Genomic DNA, 20,502 nt, shown 5'->3' on the forward strand with positions numbered 1-20,502 from the left:
TTAGTTAAATCGATACAAGTTGGTAATAAGAGCGAGTAATGTTGGTTGAAGTGATGAATGAAGGTCGAAAGCAATTTAAATTATGACTTTGTATAAATACTAGATATTAACAGAACATCTACTGCGCAAAATGGGCAGAGTTTACTTGTTTGAGAAGGAGTGGCTTATTTAAGACTAAGATTTATTTAATCGGTTTGTTCCCAGGCAAAATTGGATGTGATGCAATTCCAAATTTCACCACATGATGGTGCCCAATTTTGACTTCATAGGACATATTAAACACTTAGCTTGTTATTATGTTCAAGGTAATCAGATTTGTTTATTATTCTAATAGCCTTTTCAAAACTATTCTGGATTACTACTTTGGATCTATTCTACATTACTTGGCAACAACATACTCTGTAACAGATTAGGCAGTATAATCACATATGTTAACTTGAGAGTGCCCACACTCAATCTACTTATCGTGATGTGTTAAATCAATTACTGTTAGACATTATTTGTCTGATAATCTACCAAATCTTTGAATTGAAGAATTTGTGATTTAATTAATAGCTTGTTATTATGTTCAGGGTAATCAGACTTGTATATAATTCTAATGGCCTTCTTTTGAAAACTATTCTGAATTACAACTTTGGATCTTATATTACTTTGCAACAATATACTCGGTGACAGATTAGGCAGTATAATCACATATGTTAACTTCAGTGCCCACACTGTATTTATTTATGGTTATTTGTTAAATCAAATGTTATGGCTACTCACCATTGTAGCTCGCTCCTGGTCAATGATACGAGCCTCTTCTTGCAGTGGAAAACTTGCAGCCAACAAACACCGTGGAACCTAAACATTAACATTTCGCCTGGACCAATATTCACACGTACAACGCAACGCGGCTACACTTCTGCTAGCGCCTCAGCTACACGTTGCTATTACAAACGTAAATCTCTTTAAACACAATGAGTGTTACTTACCGTGTACGCTGTAGACGGTCCAGTTGCAAGCAGAAAATAAAGATGTTTCTGTTGATATTCGTCGTTGCTCAGTGGCTCACGGCCATCGCGCCAACAGATTTGAATTTTGGTGGAAGTTCCGCCAATTACGTCATATCCGCGGCACATGACTGTGACGTAATACCCGCTTATCTGAAACGGCAGTTAAAAGTAGAGTTACATCAAGTTTTCTTTTTTAATCAACGCAATCATTTACAACCGTTGACCAGAAAGAATCGTCGAAATTCGATGTTTCCCCCCCAAACGCCACACTCACTCGCTTTTCAGGGCAACAAAAGTACTTCTTTTTAAAAACGATTAGTTGTACTTACCGTGTACGCTCTGGACGGTCCAGTTGCAAGCAGAAAATAAAAATATTTCTCTTGTTAGTCGTATGTTTCCATCCGCTGTGTCTTTGTCAACATCGCCATTTTCCTACTTCCTGTTGCGAGCCACGCCCACGGATTCAAATTTTGGCGGAAGTTCCGCCCATTGTCGTAGTTTTCGCGTATAGCAAATCCGATTGGTTGGGAAGGGGGCGCGGTTATGCAGCCGAGGGGTCCTGTGATCGGTGGGAGGTAAAGTAGGCGTCAACGTCACGTCCGCGTCACGTGACCACGACGTGGCAGACGTCATATAGCAACCGCTGTTTTGTTTAGTAGACTTACAGTTGTTATGCATTGACATAATGGCGCACACTCCAAATAGATTTAAATAAATTAAATAATTCTTCTGCCCACTCCCTTATTAAACAAGTTAACTCTCCCCGCGGATTTGAATTCCGGCGGAAGTTCCGCCCATCGACGTCACGTCTGTCACGTGACCACAATGTGGCAGATGTTATATAGCAACCGCTGTTTTGTTTAGTAGATTTACGGTTGTTATGCATTGGCATAATGGTGTGCACTCAAAATAGATTTAAATAAATTAAATATTTCTTCTGCCCACTCCCTTTTAAACAAGTTAACTCTGCCCACGGATTCTAATTTCGGAGGAAGGTCTGCCCATTGACGTTTTGTCTGCGTCACGTGACCACGACGTAGCGACGTCATATAGTAACCGCTGTTTTGATCAGTAGACTTACAGTTATTATGTGTTGACATAATGGTGCACTGGTTAGCATGTCCACCTCTTAAGCATGATGTTGCGGGTTCGACGCCTGATCAATGTTAGCATGGAGTGAGCTGAAGTGTATGGCGCTGAAGATTTGAATCTTTGAAATGCGCTGAGGTCTGACATATCAGGCAGAATGGTTTGCCATCACGTTCAACAAAAAATAGAAACTTTCCCACTCAGATAAAAACGTCCTGTGTTCATCTACATATTTTCGTTTTGCTGTGCATCTTTTCCCTGCCATTTCGAGAGCCCAATTGACACTAATAGTTTACTGGAATGTGTTTGCCCATCCTATGTGGAATTTCACCACATGCGCTTTTGACGAAAATACTAAATTGAACTCAAGTGAAGCCAACACGCACAACCCCCCCCACACACACACACACAAACACACACACCTACACACACACACACACACACACACACACACACACACACACACACACATAAACATGTTGATATAAACAAAAAAGAGCCGCATGAATCCAAGCAAAGAGCCGCATGCGGTTCGGGAGTTGCGGCTTGGCCAAACCTGTACTATACAACTTTATTTGTATAAAATTTTCACAACAGTTGTCACACAAACAAAGCGGGAAAAACCGAAGACGTGCGTGTTCCGCCCACGCTGGATTTATTTGCACCTTTGAAAAGACACCGTATTGCCGCAGATGTGGCAAAGAGTACTTTTGGGCATCTGAGATGGAAGGATGTCCAAAGCATCACGTCACCTGCTCTGGTAGGAATGGTGGTGGGACGTTGAGGCCAACCGCTTTGGGGTTGGCTGAATCTTTGGTCGCAGGATGCCACACACTTGAAGACAGAAGCAGAAAAGCAGAGCTAAATGCAAAATGTACTCACCGGTGACTCCAATTTTTTCCCCCCTGAAGAAATGGATGGACGGGTGGCCCCGGCTGGCTGGTGGGACTCTTGTTATTGTGACCCTTTTTAGTGCGCGTTTGGGGCAACAACCGTTTTTTGTGGCGCTCTCTTCTGGTTCAAGAGTGCCCTGCATGTGAATTTGCCTTTCCGGCCTTCTGATTGGATGAGCGCCGGTGTGACGCGGTGCCTCTGTCACCGTGGCGGGAGGTATACGTCGGCATCGGAGCGTCTGCCAACGTCTGAGACCGGCTGGCAGTGTATCGGAGGTGTCGAGTGCGGTGCCGCTGGAGCTCACTCACCAGCAGGTGTTAGGGCCACAGAATGAAGGCCAAGGAGAATACTAGAAAGAGAAACAGAAACTTCTCCTCCAATTGTTTGATTTGTCTCTTCTGAGCTTCGATGAATTCTTTCAGCTCTTTGTTCCTCTAGGACGGACAGATGGAAAGTAGCCAGTAAGCCAGTAAGCGTGCAAGTAAGTGCCGGGCTGGCTTTGGGCCCTTACCTGTTGCGCGCTGTGCAGCAGATCCATTGTCTTTTGGAGGATGCAAGCGTCGCGCTCCCTCAACTCGCACATCAGGGCTCGCTTCCATTGGTCCACGGCGCTCCTAAGCTCTTGTCTCTGATCCGCCGTCAGCACGTCATTCACGCCAGCGTGGCTGGCTTTTTCGCCGTCCGTGGCGGGGCAGTACCGCTGCGGTAGCGCCTCGTACAACATGGCCTCCAGCTCCATGATCCTCTGGGCCGCAATCCTCGTCCATCAGTGGTCCGGCGGAAGATTTGAGGGCGGCTTACCTCATGAGCCTGGTCCATGGAACGCTTCCTGAAGTCCAACTCTTCATCCAGGTAGCCCTCGTGCTTGCAGAACATATCCTAGCACAGCTCAAGGTCAGAATTGTTGGGGCACATTGCCCCGAGTTCCCCTTGGCTGATGTCGCATGTCTGTCTACCTTCTCACTTTCAATGTCCAACATCTTCTGTTGAAGTGCTGACTTGGTCACTTTGATGTATTCTAACCACTGAGGAAAGGCTGCTGTCACATAAGCAGAATGCGAGAGCGTGCGTGGACGTGCGCGTTACCTTCTCGCCTAGGGTGGGAAGGGTCCTGGCGTGAATCACGACCACCTGCTCCTCGTTGGTGAGATTCTGCAAGAGTCCAAAGGCACAGCGTCAACAAGCTTCTTTCAGCGCAAATCCTTCCAAAAGTCACATTTGAGCCGCCGAGTCTCGTGGAGTGCGAACATAAGGAGTTCGACATACACTTACGGCGTTATCGCCCAGGATGTCCAGCTTCTTCATCAGATCACTGATGACGATGTCCTGGGGAAAGGCGCAAGGAGCAATGTAAGGTGTTCTGGGACCTCAGGTTAAGGTTAGGGTTGCGAGGGACGCCTTACGTACGCTCACGCCGTCGGCCTCGCAGTAGATCTGCAAAGGGTTGAGGCCGTCTGGGAAACGGACTTGCAGAAACTTCAAGACGGGGGAGCGCCACTCCCTCTCCTAAAAGGCAGAGGCATGCATCCGTCCGTCCGTCCGTCTGTCACATCTCTGGCCTCAACACGCTTGTGCGAGTCTTCCCACCTCCAGCTCCAGGATGCGGAACTCAAGCAGTTCGTTTTGGTCTCGGATATCCTGGATGTGCTCTTTCAGACGCGCTTCTTCCGCCTCCATCCGCTTGACCTGAAAAGACAGTCAGACCTCATCTGCGGGGCTTCCGGACGGGTGTGACGCCAAGCGACTCCGCCCAGCGCCTTTCTTTCTGTCACCTTTTCGGCCAACTGCTGATTGCTCTGACGCAGCAGCTGCTTCTCCTCCACCCACTTGACATTCTAGAAGAGACAAACGCGTGGACAGCTTTGGAATGTTGTGTCATTTTCATCCACAAATTCTTTGGTTGACTGGAAAATGACATTTGCTTTTCTCCGCATTTCCCCAGCCACGTTCGGGTGGGGGGGGGGGGCTTGGTCCAGTAATGCCAGACGAATGAGTGACTGAAGAATGAAGCTATTTTGTCTGAGAAAAAGGTGTGCTCATTGATAAGCTTACCTGTCGTTGTTGCTTCAGCGCTGACTCCAGATCTGCTACTCTGCTTTGATAGTGACCCATTTCTACTGTCATGTAACATGGGGGAAAGAGATGGTGCAAATGGTAAAATATGGATTGTTCACAAGAATAAATTGGCAGAGCTGAAATTCCAAATTTGTCCAAAAGATGGCGCCAGACCAAAACATGAGACCAAAAAAGGGGCCAAAATAAGCTAAGCAAGTTAAAATAGAAATAAAACAGGAACAGGGTGTCGGATTGTGAGTCATGCATGGACGCACAAATGTGATTTTTACTTTTTGATTTATTTGCTTGGCTAAAAATGTATTCTGTAACAGCTTAAAGCAATATTGTTAGTCAATTCGATCAAGAGACCCGTCACTATGAGAATAGTGGCGTGACATAAATTGTTTAAAGAAATAGATAAAAGGTTTGGATTTTTATTTCAGAGTTAATTGAAGCGTAACTTTAAAAGGTTATTCTCATGAAACAGGAAGTGAAGAAAAGGGGAAGTGAAAGGTTTTACCAGGGGCTAGCTGTACATTTGGTGGAAAGTAATGCGTGGTCAGGGCGGAAACAGCTGCTGAAGGCAACAGGTGTCAGAGCGTGGGAAAACTGGGCAATCATACCCTATAGGAGGCGTGGGAAAACTGACCAGTTTTATTCTATAGGGGCGTGGGAAAACTGGGCAGTCTTACCCTATAGGGAGGGTATAGAAGAAAGAAAGGGGGGGGGGGGGGACAGAGAAGTGTCACGTCTCGTCCCCAACTGCTCCACTATGTGTCTGTTGTCTTGGTTTCTGTCTGTGTGCTCGCCCCTCCCCTCCTGTGTGCCCATGATCAGTGTGATTGTTCCCACCTGCCTCTCGTTACCTGTCGTGTATAAAAGTCCTGTCTGCCCCTCACTCCCTGTCGGATCATTGGTTTTGGTTTTGGCTTTGGTTTTGGTTTTGGCTTTGGTTTTGGTTTTGGTTTTGGTTGCTGTCGTTCGGTGTTGTCGTCCTGTCTTGATGCCGTCATGTCCTGCTGTTTTCTTGTTCCACGTCCGGGTCAGTCAGTCAAGTTGTTGTTTTGTTAAGTCATGTCAGTTTACCGAGTCTGTATTTTGAGTTCCGCCAATAAACCCTGGTCCAAGCTGCACTTGGTCGTCCTGCTCCATGCGCTACAACCGACCTTGACAGAATGATCCGACCACCAAAACGACCAGCGCTTGGACCACCCTTCACCACCAGCTCCCGCTGCGACGCCCGATCGTCGTCCGAGCTTGTTCCAGCGCCATGGGCTTGCAGCTGCCATCGGATCTTGATCCAGCGACGCCGGACTCACGGCCGCCATCGGAGTTCCTCCCGGCACCATCGCCTCTGCGACCGTCGTCGGACTTCGCTGCCGCGACGCCGGACCCGCGGCCGCCATCGGAGTGCTTCTGGCGCCAGCGGCTTTGCGGCCGCGATCGGACTCTGGTGCCGCGACGCCGGACCCACGGCCGCCGTTGGAGTGCCTCCCGGCGTCATCAGACTCACGGCCGCCATCGGGCTCCACCCCAGCGTCGCAGGACCCGCGAACGTCAGCAGACATCCAAGCCAGCTGCGTTGGACCCGCGATCGTCCCTGGCTCCACTCCCACTGCTGCGGCGCGTGATGGCTCTTGCCGCCGCGCACAGCCCCGCCTTCCGAATGTCGCCGATCACTGTACGGACTTTGTGAGTGGCCGCCGATCGCGGTACAGACTTCCCAAGTCGCCGCCCCAGTGCGGTTGTGTTTCCCCGAGTTTCCGCGGAGTGCGGTTCTGTTTCCCCAAGTCGCCGCCCGTGTGCGGTTGTGTTCCCCAAGTCGCTGCCCGAGCGCGGTTCTGTTCCCCAAGTCACCGCCAGAGTGCGGCTCTGTCCCCTAGGTCACCGCCAGAGTGCGGCTCTGTCCCCTAGGTCACCGCCGGAGTGCGGTTCTGTCCCCCAAGTCACCGCCAGAGTGCGGCTCTGTCCCGTAGGTCGCCGCCGGAGTGCGGTTCGGTCCCCTAGGTCACCACCAGAGTGCGGATCTGTCCCCGCAGTCGCCGCCCGAGTGCGGTTCTGTCCCCGAAGTCACCGCCCGAGTGCGGATCTGTCCCCGCAGTCGCCGCCCGAGTGCGGATCTGTCCCCGCAGTCGCCGCCCGAGTGCGGTTCTGTCCCCGAAGTCGCCGCCGGAGTGCGGTTCTGTCCCCTAGGTCGCCGCCCGAGAGCGGTTCGGTTCCCCAAGTCGCCGCCCGAGTGCGGTTCGGTTCCCCAAGTCGCCGCCCGAGTGCGGATCTGTCCCCGCAGTCGCCGCCCGAGTGCGGTTCTGTACCCGAAGTCGCCGCCGGAGTGCGGTTCTGTCCCCCAGGTCGCCGCCCGAGAGCGGTTCGGTTCCCCAAGTCGCCGCCCGAGTGCGGTTCGGTTCCCCAAGTCGCCGCCCGAGTGCGGTTCGGTTCCCCAAGTCGCCGCCCGAGTGCGGTGCGGTTCGGTTCCCCAAGTCGCCGCCCGAGTGCGGTGCGGTTCGGTTCCCAAAGTCGCCGCCCGAGTGCGGTGCGGTTCGGTTCCCCAAGTCGCCGCCCGAGTGCGGTGCGGTTTGGTTCCCCTAGTTTTTTTTTTTTTTGGGATGTCGGGAGACGTCCCTTGTGGGGGGGGGTTCTGTCACGTCTCGTCCCCAACTGCTCCACTATGTGTCTGTTGTCTTGGTTTCTGTCTGTGTGCTCGCCCCTCCCCTCCTGTGTGCCCATGATCAGTGTGATTGTTCCCACCTGCCTCTCGTTACCTGTCGTGTATAAAAGTCCTGTCTGCCCCTCACTCCCTGTCGGATCATTGGTTTTGGTTTTGGCTTTGGTTTTGGTTTTGGTTGCTGTCGTTCGGTGTTGTCGTCCTGTCTTGATGCCGTCATGTCCTGCTGTTTTCTTGTTCCACGTCCCGGTCAGTCAGTCAAGTTGTTGTTTTGTTAAGTCATGTCAGTTTACCGAGTCTGTATTTTGAGTTCCGCCAATAAACCCTGGTCCAAGCTGCACTTGGTCGTCCTGCTCCATGCGCTACAACCGACCGTGACAAGAAGTCTATAAAAAGTCCTGCAGGGGCAGCTACGGGGCTTTTTCCCCCAAAGAGCACTCATACGTGAAGAAGCCCGAGGGAGTTTCAAGATTTTTTTCCAAAGTCCCGAGATCTTTGTGTGAGACGCAGGATCGCTGGTCTGAAATTAACTTGAATTTACTCCAAAGAATTGGACTGGACAACTTTGCAGGAGAAACTACCTGAGGGGAACAACTTTTCTGTATTTTAGCGAGGGTGGGGAATAGTCATCGGGCCGCCGGTCCCCTCGAGGCCAGCCTGTTCCTCCAATTTGGATTTTAGAAGTAAGATCGAATTGATCACTCGACTTTGCTTCCACCAAAAATAGCATGCAGCTGGTATTTACTTTTTCCTTCTTTCATGAACTGTGTTTTGCAATCGAATTGTTCTGGGATTGAATGATTTTATTAACACGGGTATCAGTGGGTGAAATTGTTCGGTTTCTGGAGTGATTAAGATTTGTAATTCTATTTCATGTTTCTTCAATAAATGTGCTGTGTATATTCATCTACTTCGTTGTGCGCTGATTTGTACTGAATGTGCAATCGATGGTTCGGGGTTGATTTGACAATTTGATTAATGTGCAGGGGGTTATTATGGTATAACATAGGACCGTAATAAATAAAAGTAACATCAGACAATTTTAGAGAATTGAATAACTTTCGTAGTTATTTGAGACACGAGTGAGTTTCAATCCGTTTGAAAGTTTGCTTCGTCTGAATAAATTAACGGAAGTGTTTGAATCGGATTATTGGTTTGGTGTAGAACTGAAAGTAATTTAATTATTTGAAGGGCGCAGGCCCGTTTCCCCTTTTGACGGGCCGCGTAAAAAGTCACTCCGAACATGTTAGAGAATTAAATAACTTTCGTAGATATTTAAGGGAAGAGTGAATTTCGTTAAAAGTGAATTAGTTTGAAAATTTACTTCCTCTAAATAAAATAACGACAATGGTTAAAATAGATTATTTGAGTTGGTGAAGGATAAAAGTATTTCGATTGTCCGTCGGGCGCGGCCCAGTTCTTAATTTTGTCGGGCCGCGCCAAAAGTTAAACAGGACACGATCGAAAAATAGACTTGCTTTCCAAATTAATTACTGGGCAAATCTAAATAGAGTAAGACATTTTTATTCGTTTTAAGAAAGTTGTTATTCTTTTTAAAGCAATCAAGTGGGGTGAAGCACTCCGACAGTTAAGTGCTAGATCTACATATAAGAAGTTAGAATTAATAACGTAAAGTGCATTAATTTTCTCCTTAAATGCTATTATTGTCACACTTTTATTAATTCGATTCTCTTTCGAATAAACAAGTTGGTCGGCTCGCTGCTTGAGCGACCAAGTAGAACGGACCCATATCAACATTTACTTCGGCAAAACTAGTGCTAGGGTGCGCTATACAAACGAATCCCTGAGGTCTTAACAAAGACATCTAAAAATATCCGTAACATAATAAGAACTTCAAACATTAGCGGGGAGCCATCAATACGATGCGGTCACTTCGAAGTCTTGCCTCGAATTGAGTTACTCGGCTCGAGCTTAGGGTGACTTGAGAGGGATTGGCGTTGTACAGAAATTAGATTGATTCCGGTGGAGTTAATTTAACTTGGGTGGTTAGATTACGGACGAATCTCCGAACCCGGCTAAGACAAACCCGTTACCGGGAAGCCGGGGGCACCTTATTGAAAGAGGTGCGTTTGACACTACCATCAGCTTTTCTCTGGTCTGAAAGGAGGAGGAGGGAGGCTCCTCCTCCTCCTTTCAGACCAGAGAACACCCGAGGCTGGGTGAGAACGGGGAGGCTGCGACCCGGCCGGGGTTTGCGGGAAGGGGCGCCACCTTGATCTCCTTCTCGGCGTCGTAGTCCCCTCCGCTGGTCTGGGCTAGCAGAGCGTAGGCTCGTTGCAGCGCTTGATATTCTTGCGTCAGCTGGCGGTAGCGAAGCTCCGCCTCCTCATGCACACACCAATGCAACACAGCACTAGTACCAGAATCAGTCAGACCGGCGACAAAGCACCCGCGACGCAAAGACGCGTCCGATTCCAGGCTGAAGAGGAATGTTTGGCGCCAATACGCTGGCAGAAATGGCGGGCTACCTCTTCGGGTTCCGTGTCGGGGGTTCTGTCGGTGTGAAAAGACAAGGACGATCCGTCCGAGTCCACCAACACGTCTTTGTCGTCCGTTTAAATAAAAGTTACACAACGCAGGTGTAACAAACCGGTTAAATAAAAGGACAAAGGTGTCCGACGGAGAAATCTGTTTAAAAAGGTCAGCGGAAGTCCACGTGATGCCGAAAATTCTGTAATACTGAGTGATTGAGAGTGTGAATGGGAATACGTATCACTAGATACAGTATTCCATATTAAAGCAGTGGGGAACACATAACGTGGTTCTGTGGATGCAATAGGCAAGGATTCTACACCAGAACGCTGGTAGAAGTGAGAATCACCACAGGATCTTTTCGTTATCCCACTGGAAACACCCGACTTTAGAAACCCCTATGGTTTTACAGTTGGGACCAAGTTGATTAAAATTGGGAACGGGAAGAGTAAAAATAACATCCGAGATAATCTTAAATGTAAAGATTGGAAAATAATTGAAAGGCAGGATCCCGACCGACTTAAAAAAAACTCGATACATGGGTTAAGAAATATAAATTTGAGGGACAACTAAAAACAACCAAATTGATAGAACTTAGAGGCGCCATGAAAGAGAAAACAAAGAGAGACCCTAGAAAGATGAAAAAAGAAGGAGATGAGGATGTGGTGTTTTGGCTCAAAGTAGCAGGAGAGAGAGAGAGGGGAGAAAAAGAGAAAGTGGAAAAGGCACTGTATTGTAGGAAGGAAGATGATGAGACTGGGCCTAATGGTAGGCAGGCAAGAGATAATCAAAATTTACAGAGAGCTAGAGAAGAAGGGGGAGGTGTAGAGGAAGTAGAGAAGCGCGTAGGGAAAGCACATGCTACAACTTCGAAACATAAGGTCATGGAGAAGTTGTATCCACAAATACCCGACACTGGTGCACAAGAGGGGTCAACCCCCCCTTATGGGTTAACAGACAGAGCCACCAGACAGAAAAACCCAATAGAAATGGATTGGTCAAAGGAAATGAGAGCAAATTATACAGAAATAGGGAGAACAAAGCAAAATGATAATGAAACCTTTGATGAATATCGAGTGCGCATGACAGAAGTATTTAAATTTTATTGCTTAAATCGCATTTTCTCGACAAGCTGAGCACGTTTTCTGAAATGTGCTCCTCCCGTCACTCTGGTTGGGTGCGCATAGTAAAAAGTGCTCTTGGCAGCTAGAGAGTGCTGCGTTGACCACTGCGCATGAAGAAATAACCACCTGCAACGTTTAATTTAGGTTTTGGGTGCATTTTTAATTTTATTGCTTAAATCGCATTTTCTCGACGAGCTGAGCACGTTTTCTGAAATGTGCTCCTCCCGTCACTCTGGTTGGGTGCGCATAGTAAAAAGTGCTCTTGGCAGCTAGAGAGTGCCGCGTTGACTGCTGCGCATGAAGAAATAACCACCTGCAACGTTTGGTTTAGGTTTGAGGTGCATTTTTAATTTTATTGCTTAAATCGCATTTTTCCGACGAGCTGAGCACGTTTTCTGAAATGTGCTCCTCCCGTCACTCTGGTTGGGTGTGCATAGTAAAAAGTGCTCTTGGCAGCTGGAGAGTGCCGCGTTGACCACTGCCCATGAAGAAATAACCACCTGCAACGTTTTGTTTAGGTTTTAGGTGCATTTTTAATTTTATTGCTTAAATCGCATTTTCCCGACGAGCTGAGCACGTTTTCTGAAATGTGCTCCTCCCGTCACTCTGGTTGGGTGCGCATAGTAAAAAGAGTGCTCTTGGCAGCTAGAGAGTGCCGCGTTGACCACTGCGCATGAAGAAATAACCACCTGCAACGTTTGGTTTAGGTTTTGGGTGCATTTTTAATTTTATTGCTTAAATCACATGTTCTCGACGAGCTGTGCACGTTTTCTGAAATGTGCTCCTCCCTTCACTCTGGTTGGGTGCGCATAGTAAAAAGTGCTCTTGGCAGCTAGAGAGTGCCGCGTTGACGACTGCGCATGAATAAATAACCACCTGCAACGTTTGGTTTAGGTTTTGGGTGCATTTTTAATTTTATTGCTTAAATCGCATTTTCTCGACGAGCTGAGCACGTTTTCTGAAATGTGCTCCTCCCGTCACTCTGGTTGGGTGCGCATAGTAAAAAGTGCTCTTGGCAGCTAGAGAGTGCCGCGTTGACCACTGTGCATGAGGAAATAACCACCTGCAACGTTTGGTTTAGGTTTTAGGTGCATTTTTAATTTTATTGCTTAAATTGCATTTTCTCGACGAGCTGAGTACTTTTTCTGAAATGTGCTCCTCCCGTCACTCTGGTTGGGTGCGCATAATAAAAAGTGCTCTTGGCAGCTAGAGAGTGCCGCGTTGACCACTGCACATGAAGAAATAACCACCTGCAAGTTTGGTTTAGGTTTTAGGTGCATTTTTAATTTTATTGCTTAAATCGCATTTTCTCGACGAGCTGAGCACGTTTTCTGAAATGTGCTCCTCCCGTCACTCTTGTTGGGTGCGCATAGTAAAAAGTGCTCTTGGCAGCTAGAGAGTGCCGCGTTGACCACTGCGCATGAAGAAATAACCACCTGCAACGTTTGGTTTAGGTTTTAGGTGCATTTTTAATTTTATTGCTTAAATCGCATTTTCTCGACGAGCTGAGCACGTTTTCTGAAATGTGCTCCTCCCGTCACTCTGGTTGGGTGCGCATAGTAAAAAGTGCTCTTGGCAGCTAGAGAGTGCCGCGTTGACCACTGTGCATGAAGAAATAACCACATGCAACGTTTGGTTTAGGTTTTAGGTGGATTTTTAATTTTATTGTTTAAATCGCATTTTCTCGACGAGCTGAGCACGTTTTCTGAAATGTGCTCCTCCCGTCACTCTGGTTGGGTGCGCATAGTAAAAAGTGCTCTTGGCAGCTAGAGAGTGCCGCGTTGACCACTGCGCATGAAGAAATAACCACCTGCAACGTTTGGTTTAGGTTTTGGGTGCATTTTTAATTTTATTGCTTAAATCGCATTTTCTGGACGAGCTGAGCACGTTTTCTGAAATGTGCTCCTCCCGTCACTCTGGTTGGGTGCGCATAGTAAAAAGTGCTCTTGGCAGCTAGAGAGTGCCGCGTTGACCACTGCGCATAAAGAAATGACCATCTGCAACGTTTGGTTTAGGTTTTAGGTGCATTTTTAATTTTATTGCTTAAATCGCATTTTCTCGACGAGCTGAGCATGTTTTCTGAAATGTGCTCCTCCCGTCACTCTGGTTGGGTGCGCATAGTAAAAAGTGCTCTTGGCAGCTAGAGAGTGACGCGTTGACCTCTGCGCATGAAGAAATAACCACCTGCAACGTTTGGTTTAGGTTTTGGGTGCATTTTTAATTTTATTGCTTAAATCGCATTTTCTGGACGAGCTGAGCACGTTTTCTGAAATGTGCTCCTCCCGTCACTCTGGTTGGGTGCGCATAGTAAAAAGTGCTCTTGGCAGCTAGAGAGTGCCGCGTTGACCACTGCGCATGAAGAAATGACCATTTGCAACGTTTGGTTTAGGTTTTAGGTGCATTTTTAATTTTATTGCTTAAATCGCATTTTCTCGACGAGCTGAGCACGTTTTCTGAAATGTGCTCCTCCCGTCACTCTTGTTGGGTGCGCATAGTAAAAAGTGCTCTTGGCAGCTAGAGAGTGCCGCGTTGACCACTGCACATAAAGAAATGACCATCTGCAACGTTTGGTTTAGGTTTTAGGTGCATTTTTAATTGTATTGCTTAAATCGCATTTTCTCGACGAGCTGAGCATGTTTTCTGAAATGTGCTCCTCCCGTCACTCTGGTTGGGTGCGCATAGTAAAAAGTTCTCTTGGCAGCTAGAGAGTGCCGCGTTGACCACTGCGCATGAAGAAATGACCATCTGCAGCGTTTGGTTTAGGTTTTAGGTGCATTTTTAATTTTATTGCTTAAATTGCATTTTCTCGACGAGCTGAGCACGTTTTCTGAAATGTGCTCCTCCCGTCACTCTGGTTGGGTGCGCATAGTAAAAAGTGCTCTTGGCAGCTGGAGAGGGCCGCGTTGACCACTGCCCATGAAGAAATAACCACCTGCAACGTTTGGTTTAGGTTTGAGGTGCATTTTTAATTTTATTGCTTAAATCGCATTTTCCCGACGAGCTGAGCACGTTTTCTGAAATGTGCTCCTCCCGTCACTCTGGTTGGGTGCGCATAGTAAAAAGAGTGCTCTTGGCAGCTAGAGAGTGCCGCGTTGACCACTGCGCATGAAGAAATAACCACCTGCAACGTTTGGTTTAGGTTTTGGGTGCATTTTTAATTTTATTGCTTAAATCGCATGTTCTCGACGAGCTGTGCACGTTTTCTGAAATGTGCTCCTCCCATCACTCTGGTTGGGTGCGCATAGTAAAAAGTGCTCTTGGCAGCTAGAGAGTGCCGCGTTGATCACTGCGCATGAAGAAATAACCACCTGCAACATTTGGTTTAGGTTTTATGTCCATTTTTAATTTTATTGCTTAAATCGCATTTTCTCGACGAGCTGAGCACGTTTTCTGAAATGTGCTCCTCCCGTCACTCTGGTTGGGTGCGCATAGTAAAAAGTGCTCTTGGCAGCTAGAGAGTGCCGCGTTGACCACTGCGCATGAAGAAATGACCATCTGCAGCGTTTGGTTTAGGTTTTAGGTGCATTTTTAATTGTATTGCTTAAATTGCATTTTCTCGACGAGCTGAGCACGTTTTCTGAAATGTGCTCCTCCCGTCACTCTGGTTGGGTGTGCATAGTAAAAAGTGCTCTTGGCAGCTGGAGAGGGCCGCGTTGACCACTGCCCATGAAGAAATAACCACCTGCAACGTTTGGTTTAGGTTTGAGGTGCATTTTTAATTTTATTGCTTAAATCGCATTTTCCCGACGAGCTGAGCACGTTTTCTGAAATGTGCTCCTCCCGTCACTCTGGTTGGGTGCGCATAGTAAAAAGAGTGCTCTTGGCAGCTAGAGAGTGCCGCGTTGACCACTGCGCATGAAGAAATAACCACCTGCAACGTTTGGTTTAGGTTTTGGGTGCATTTTTAATTTTATTGCTTAAATCGCATGTTCTCGACGAGCTGTGCACGTTTTCTGAAATGTGCTCCTCCCGTCACTCTGGTTGGGTGCGCATAGTAAAAAGTGCTCTTGGCAGCTAGAGAGTGCCGTGTTGACCACTGCGCATGAAGAAATAACCACCTGCAACGTTTGGTTTAGGTTTTATGTACATTTTTAATTTTATTGCTTAGATCGCATTTTCTCGACGAGCTGAGCACGTTTTCTGAAATGTGCTACTCCCGTCACTCTGGTTGGGTGCGCATAGTAAAAAGTGCTCTTGGCAGCTAGAGAGTGCCGCGTTGACCACTGCGCATGAAGAAATGGCCATCTGCAACGTTTGGTTTAGGTTTTAGGTGCATTTTTAATTTTATTGCTTTAATCGCATTTTCTCGACGAGCTGAGCACGTTTTCTGAAATGTGCTCCTCCCGTCACTCTGGTTGGGTGCGCATAGTAAAAAGTGCTCTTGGCAGCTAGAGAGTGCCGCGTTGACTACTGCGCATGAAGAAATGACCATCTGCAACATTTGGTTTAGGTTTTAGGTGCATTTTTAATTTTATTGCTTAAATCGCATTTTCTCGACGAGCTGAGCACGTTTTCTGAAATGTGCTCCTCCCGTCACTGGTTGGGTGCGCATAGTAAAAAGTGCTCTTGGCAGCTAGAGAGTGCCGTGTTGACCACTGCGCATGAAGAAAAAAAACACGTGCAACGTTTGTTTTAGGTTTTGGGTGCATTTTTAATTTTATTGCTTAAATCGCATTTTCTCGTCGAGCTGAGCACGTTTTCAGAAATGTGCTCCTCCCGTCACTTTGGTTGGGTGTGCATAGTAAAAAGTGCTCTTGGCAGCTAGAGAGTGCCGCGTTGACCACTGCGCATGAAGAAATGACCATCTGCAACGTTTGGTTTAGGTTTTGGGTGCATTTTTAATTTTATTGCTTAAATCGGATTTTCTCGACGAGCTGAGCACGTTTTCTGAAATGTGCTCCTCCCGTCACTCTGGTTGGGTGCGCATAGTAAAAAGTGCTCTTGGCAGCTAGAGAGTGCCGCGTTGACCACTGCGCATGAAGAAATAACCACCTGCAACGTTTGGTTTAGGTTTTAGGTGCATTTTTAATTTTATTGCTTAAATCGCATTTTCTCGACGAGCTGAGCACGTTTTCTGAAATGTGCTCCTCTCGTCACTCTGGTTGGGTGCGCATAGTAAAAAGTGCTCTTGGCAGCTAGAGAGTGCCGCGTTGACCACTGCGCATGAAGAAATAACCACCTGCAACGTTTGGTTTAGGTTTTGGGTGCATTTTTAATTTTATTGCTTAAATTGCATTTTCTCAACGAGCTGAGCACGTTTTCTGAAATGTGCTCCTCCCGTCACTCTGGTTGGGTGCGCATAGTAAAAAGTGCTCTTGGCAGCTAGAGAGTGCCGCGTTAACCACTGCGCATGAAGAAATAACCACCTGCAACGTTTGGTTTAGGTTTTAGGTGCATTTTTAATTTTATTGCTTAAATCGCATTTTCTCGACGAGCTGAGCACGTTTTCTGAAATGTGCTCCTCCCGTCACTCTGGTTGGGTGCGCATAGTAAAAAGTGCTCTTGGCAGCTAGAGAGTGCCGCGTTGACGGCTGCACATGAAGAAATAACCATCTGCAACGTTTGGTTTAGGTTTTAGGTGCATTTTTAATTTTATTGCTTAAATCGCATTTTCTCGACGAGCTGAGCACGTTTTCTGAAATGTGCTCCTCCCGTCACTCTTGTTGGGTGCGCATAGTAAAAAGTGCTCTTGGCAGCTAGAGAGTGCCGCGTTGACCACTGCACATAAAGAAATGACCATCTGCAACGTTTGGTTTAGGTTTTAGGTGCATTTTTAATTGTATTGCTTAAATCGCATTTTCTCGACGAGCTGAGCATGTTTTCTGAAATGTGCTCCTCCCGTCACTCTGGTTGGGTGCGCATAGTAAAAAGTTCTCTTGGCAGCTAGAGAGTGCCGCGTTGACCACTGCGCATGAAGAAATGACCATCTGCAGCGTTTGGTTTAGGTTTTAGGTGCATTTTTAATTTTATTGCTTAAATTGCATTTTCTCGACGAGCTGAGCACGTTTTCTGAAATGTGCTCCTCCCGTCACTCTGGTTGGGTGCGCATAGTAAAAAGTGCTCTTGGCAGCTGGAGAGGGCCGCGTTGACCACTGCCCATGAAGAAATAACCACCTGCAACGTTTGGTTTAGGTTTGAGGTGCATTTTTAATTTTATTGCTTAAATCGCATTTTCCCGACGAGCTGAGCACGTTTTCTGAAATGTGCTCCTCCCGTCACTCTGGTTGGGTGCGCATAGTAAAAAGAGTGCTCTTGGCAGCTAGAGAGTGCCGCGTTGACCACTGCGCATGAAGAAATAACCACCTGCAACGTTTGGTTTAGGTTTTGGGTGCATTTTTAATTTTATTGCTTAAATCGCATGTTCTCGACGAGCTGTGCACGTTTTCTGAAATGTGCTCCTCCCATCACTCTGGTTGGGTGCGCATAGTAAAAAGTGCTCTTGGCAGCTAGAGAGTGCCGCGTTGATCACTGCGCATGAAGAAATAACCACCTGCAACGTTTGGTTTAGGTTTTATGTCCATTTTTAATTTTATTGCTTAAATCGCATTTTCTCGACGAGCTGAGCACGTTTTCTGAAATGTGCTCCTCCCGTCACTCTGGTTGGGTGCGCATAGTAAAAAGTGCTCTTGGCAGCTAGAGAGTGCCGCGTTGACCACTGCGCATGAAGAAATGACCATCTGCAGCGTTTGGTTTAGGTTTTAGGTGCATTTTTAATTGTATTGCTTAAATTGCATTTTCTCGACGAGCTGAGCACGTTTTCTGAAATGTGCTCCTCCCGTCACTCTGGTTGGGTGTGCATAGTAAAAAGTGCTCTTGGCAGCTGGAGAGGGCCGCGTTGACCACTGCCCATGAAGAAATAACCACCTGCAACGTTTGGTTTAGGTTTGAGGTGCATTTTTAATTTTATTGCTTAAATCGCATTTTCCCGACGAGCTGAGCACGTTTTCTGAAATGTGCTCCTCCCGTCACTCTGGTTGGGTGCGCATAGTAAAAAGAGTGCTCTTGGCAGCTAGAGAGTGCCGCGTTGACCACTGCGCATGAAGAAATAACCACCTGCAACGTTTGGTTTAGGTTTTGGGTGCATTTTTAATTTTATTGCTTAAATCGCATGTTCTCGACGAGCTGTGCACGTTTTCTGAAATGTGCTCCTCCCGTCACTCTGGTTGGGTGCGCATAGTAAAAAGTGCTCTTGGCAGCTAGAGAGTGCCGTGTTGACCACTGCGCATGAAGAAATAACCACCTGCAACGTTTGGTTTAGGTTTTATGTACATTTTTAATTTTATTGCTTAGATCGCATTTTCTCGACGAGCTGAGCACGTTTTCTGAAATGTGCTACTCCCGTCACTCTGGTTGGGTGCGCATAGTAAAAAGTGCTCTTGGCAGCTAGAGAGTGCCGCGTTGACCACTGCGCATGAAGAAATGACCATCTGCAACGTTTGGTTTAGGTTTTAGGTGCATTTTTAATTTTATTGCTTTAATCGCATTTTCTCGACGAGCTGAGCACGTTTTCTGAAATGTGCTCCTCCCGTCACTCTGGTTGGGTGCGCATAGTAAAAAGTGCTCTTGGCAGCTAGAGAGTGCCGCGTTGACTACTGCGCATGAAGAAATGACCATCTGCAACATTTGGTTTAGGTTTTAGGTGCATTTTTAATTTTATTGCTTAAATCGCATTTTCTCGACGAGCTGAGCACGTTTTCTGAAATGTGCTCCTCCCGTCACTGGTTGGGTGCGCATAGTAAAAAGTGCTCTTGGCAGCTAGAGAGTGCCGTGTTGACCACTGCGCATGAAGAAAAAAAACACGTGCAACGTTTGTTTTAGGTTTTGGGTGCATTTTTAATTTTATTGCTTAAATCGCATTTTCTCGTCGAGCTGAGCACGTTTTCAGAAATGTGCTCCTCCCGTCACTTTGGTTGGGTGTGCATAGTAAAAAGTGCTCTTGGCAGCTAGAGAGTGCCGCGTTGACCACTGCGCATGAAGAAATAACCACCTGCAAGTTTGGTTTAGGTTTTAGGTGCATTTTTAATTTTATTGCTTAAATCGCATTTTCTCGACGAGCTGAGCACGTTTTCTGAAATGTGCTCCTCCCGTCACTCTTGTTGGGTGCGCATAGTAAAAAGTGCTCTTGGCAGCTAGAGAGTGCCGCGTTGACCACTGCGCATGAAGAAATAACCACCTGCAACGTTTGGTTTAGGTTTTAGGTGCATTTTTAATTTTATTGCTTAAATCGCATTTTCTCGACGAGCTGAGCACGTTTTCTGAAATGTGCTCCTCCCGTCACTCTGGTTGGGTGCGCATAGTAAAAAGTGCTCTTGGCAGCTAGAGAGTGCCGCGTTGACCACTGTGCATGAAGAAATAACCACATGCAACGTTTGGTTTAGGTTTTAGGTGGATTTTTAATTTTATTGTTTAAATCGCATTTTCTCGACGAGCTGAGCACGTTTTCTGAAATGTGCTCCTCCCGTCACTCTGGTTGGGTGCGCATAGTAAAAAGTGCTCTTGGCAGCTAGAGAGTGCCGCGTTGACCACTGCGCATGAAGAAATAACCACCTGCAACGTTTGGTTTAGGTTTTGGGTGCATTTTTAATTTTATTGCTTAAATCGCATTTTCTTTACGAGCTGAGCACGTTTTCTGAAATGTGCTCCTCCCGTCACTCTGGTTGGGTGCGCATAGTAAAAAGTGCTCTTGGCAGCTAGAGAGTGCCGCGTTGACCACTGCGCATAAAGAAATGACCATCTGCAACGTTTGGTTTAGGTTTTAGGTGCATTTTTAATTTTATTGCTTAAATCGCATTTTCTCGACGAGCTGAGCATGTTTTCTGAAATGTGCTCCTCCCGTCACTCTGGTTGGGTGCGCATAGTAAAAAGTGCTCTTGGCAGCTAGAGAGTGACGCGTTGACCTCTGCGCATGAAGAAATAACCACCTGCAACGTTTGGTTTAGGTTTTGGGTGCATTTTTAATTTTATTGCTTAAATCGCATTTTCTGGACGAGCTGAGCACGTTTTCTGAAATGTGCTCCTCCCGTCACTCTGGTTGGGTGCGCATAGTAAAAAGTGCTCTTGGCAGCTAGAGAGTGCCGCGTTGACCACTGCGCATGAAGAAATGACCATTTGCAACGTTTGGTTTAGGTTTTAGGTGCATTTTTAATTTTATTGCTTAAATCGCATTTTCTCGACGAGCTGAGCACGTTTT

The 20,502-nt window shown here is 46.9% G+C and overlaps 1 protein-coding gene and 1 long non-coding RNA gene across 2 annotated transcripts; both read right to left on the reverse strand.

Moving 5' to 3' along the window:
* Positions 1–739: 739 nt before the first annotated feature.
* LOC125990002 (uncharacterized) lies at positions 740–1,636 on the reverse strand. The gene is made up of 3 exons (XR_007488782.2): positions 1,325–1,636; positions 975–1,145; positions 740–843 (listed from the first exon to the last, which is right to left on the reverse strand). It is a non-coding gene; the product is annotated as an uncharacterized lncRNA (long non-coding RNA).
* Positions 1,637–2,709: 1,073 nt separating this feature from the next.
* On the reverse strand, positions 2,710–3,829 carry LOC125989997 (janus kinase and microtubule-interacting protein 3-like). Its single transcript, XM_049756589.2, has 3 exons — positions 3,490–3,829; positions 3,287–3,412; positions 2,710–2,918 (listed from the first exon to the last, which is right to left on the reverse strand). The coding sequence occupies exons 1-2, from the start codon at positions 3,715–3,717 to the stop codon at positions 3,296–3,298; spliced, it is 345 nt and encodes a 114-aa protein (XP_049612546.2). The 5' UTR covers positions 3,718–3,829; the 3' UTR covers positions 2,710–2,918; positions 3,287–3,295.
* Between the last annotated feature and the right edge of the window lie 16,673 nt (positions 3,830–20,502).

Source organism: Syngnathus scovelli, chromosome 20 (genome assembly GCF_024217435.2).
Source record: "Syngnathus scovelli strain Florida chromosome 20, RoL_Ssco_1.2, whole genome shotgun sequence".
In the NCBI taxonomy this organism is placed as follows: Eukaryota; Metazoa; Chordata; class Actinopteri; order Syngnathiformes; family Syngnathidae; genus Syngnathus; species Syngnathus scovelli.

What these genes read in the sequence shown, in the direction of transcription:
- LOC125989997 (XM_049756589.2), bottom strand. Translation starts at nt 3,717, where the DNA reads ATGGAGCTGGAGGCCATGTTGTACGAGGCGCTACCGCAGCGGTACTGC. An exon ending in TGCTGCACAGCGCGCAACAG is followed by an intron (nt 3,413 to 3,489) that starts GTAAGGGCCCAA and finishes TGTCCGTCCTAG; the next exon opens with AGGAACAAAGAGCTGAAAGA.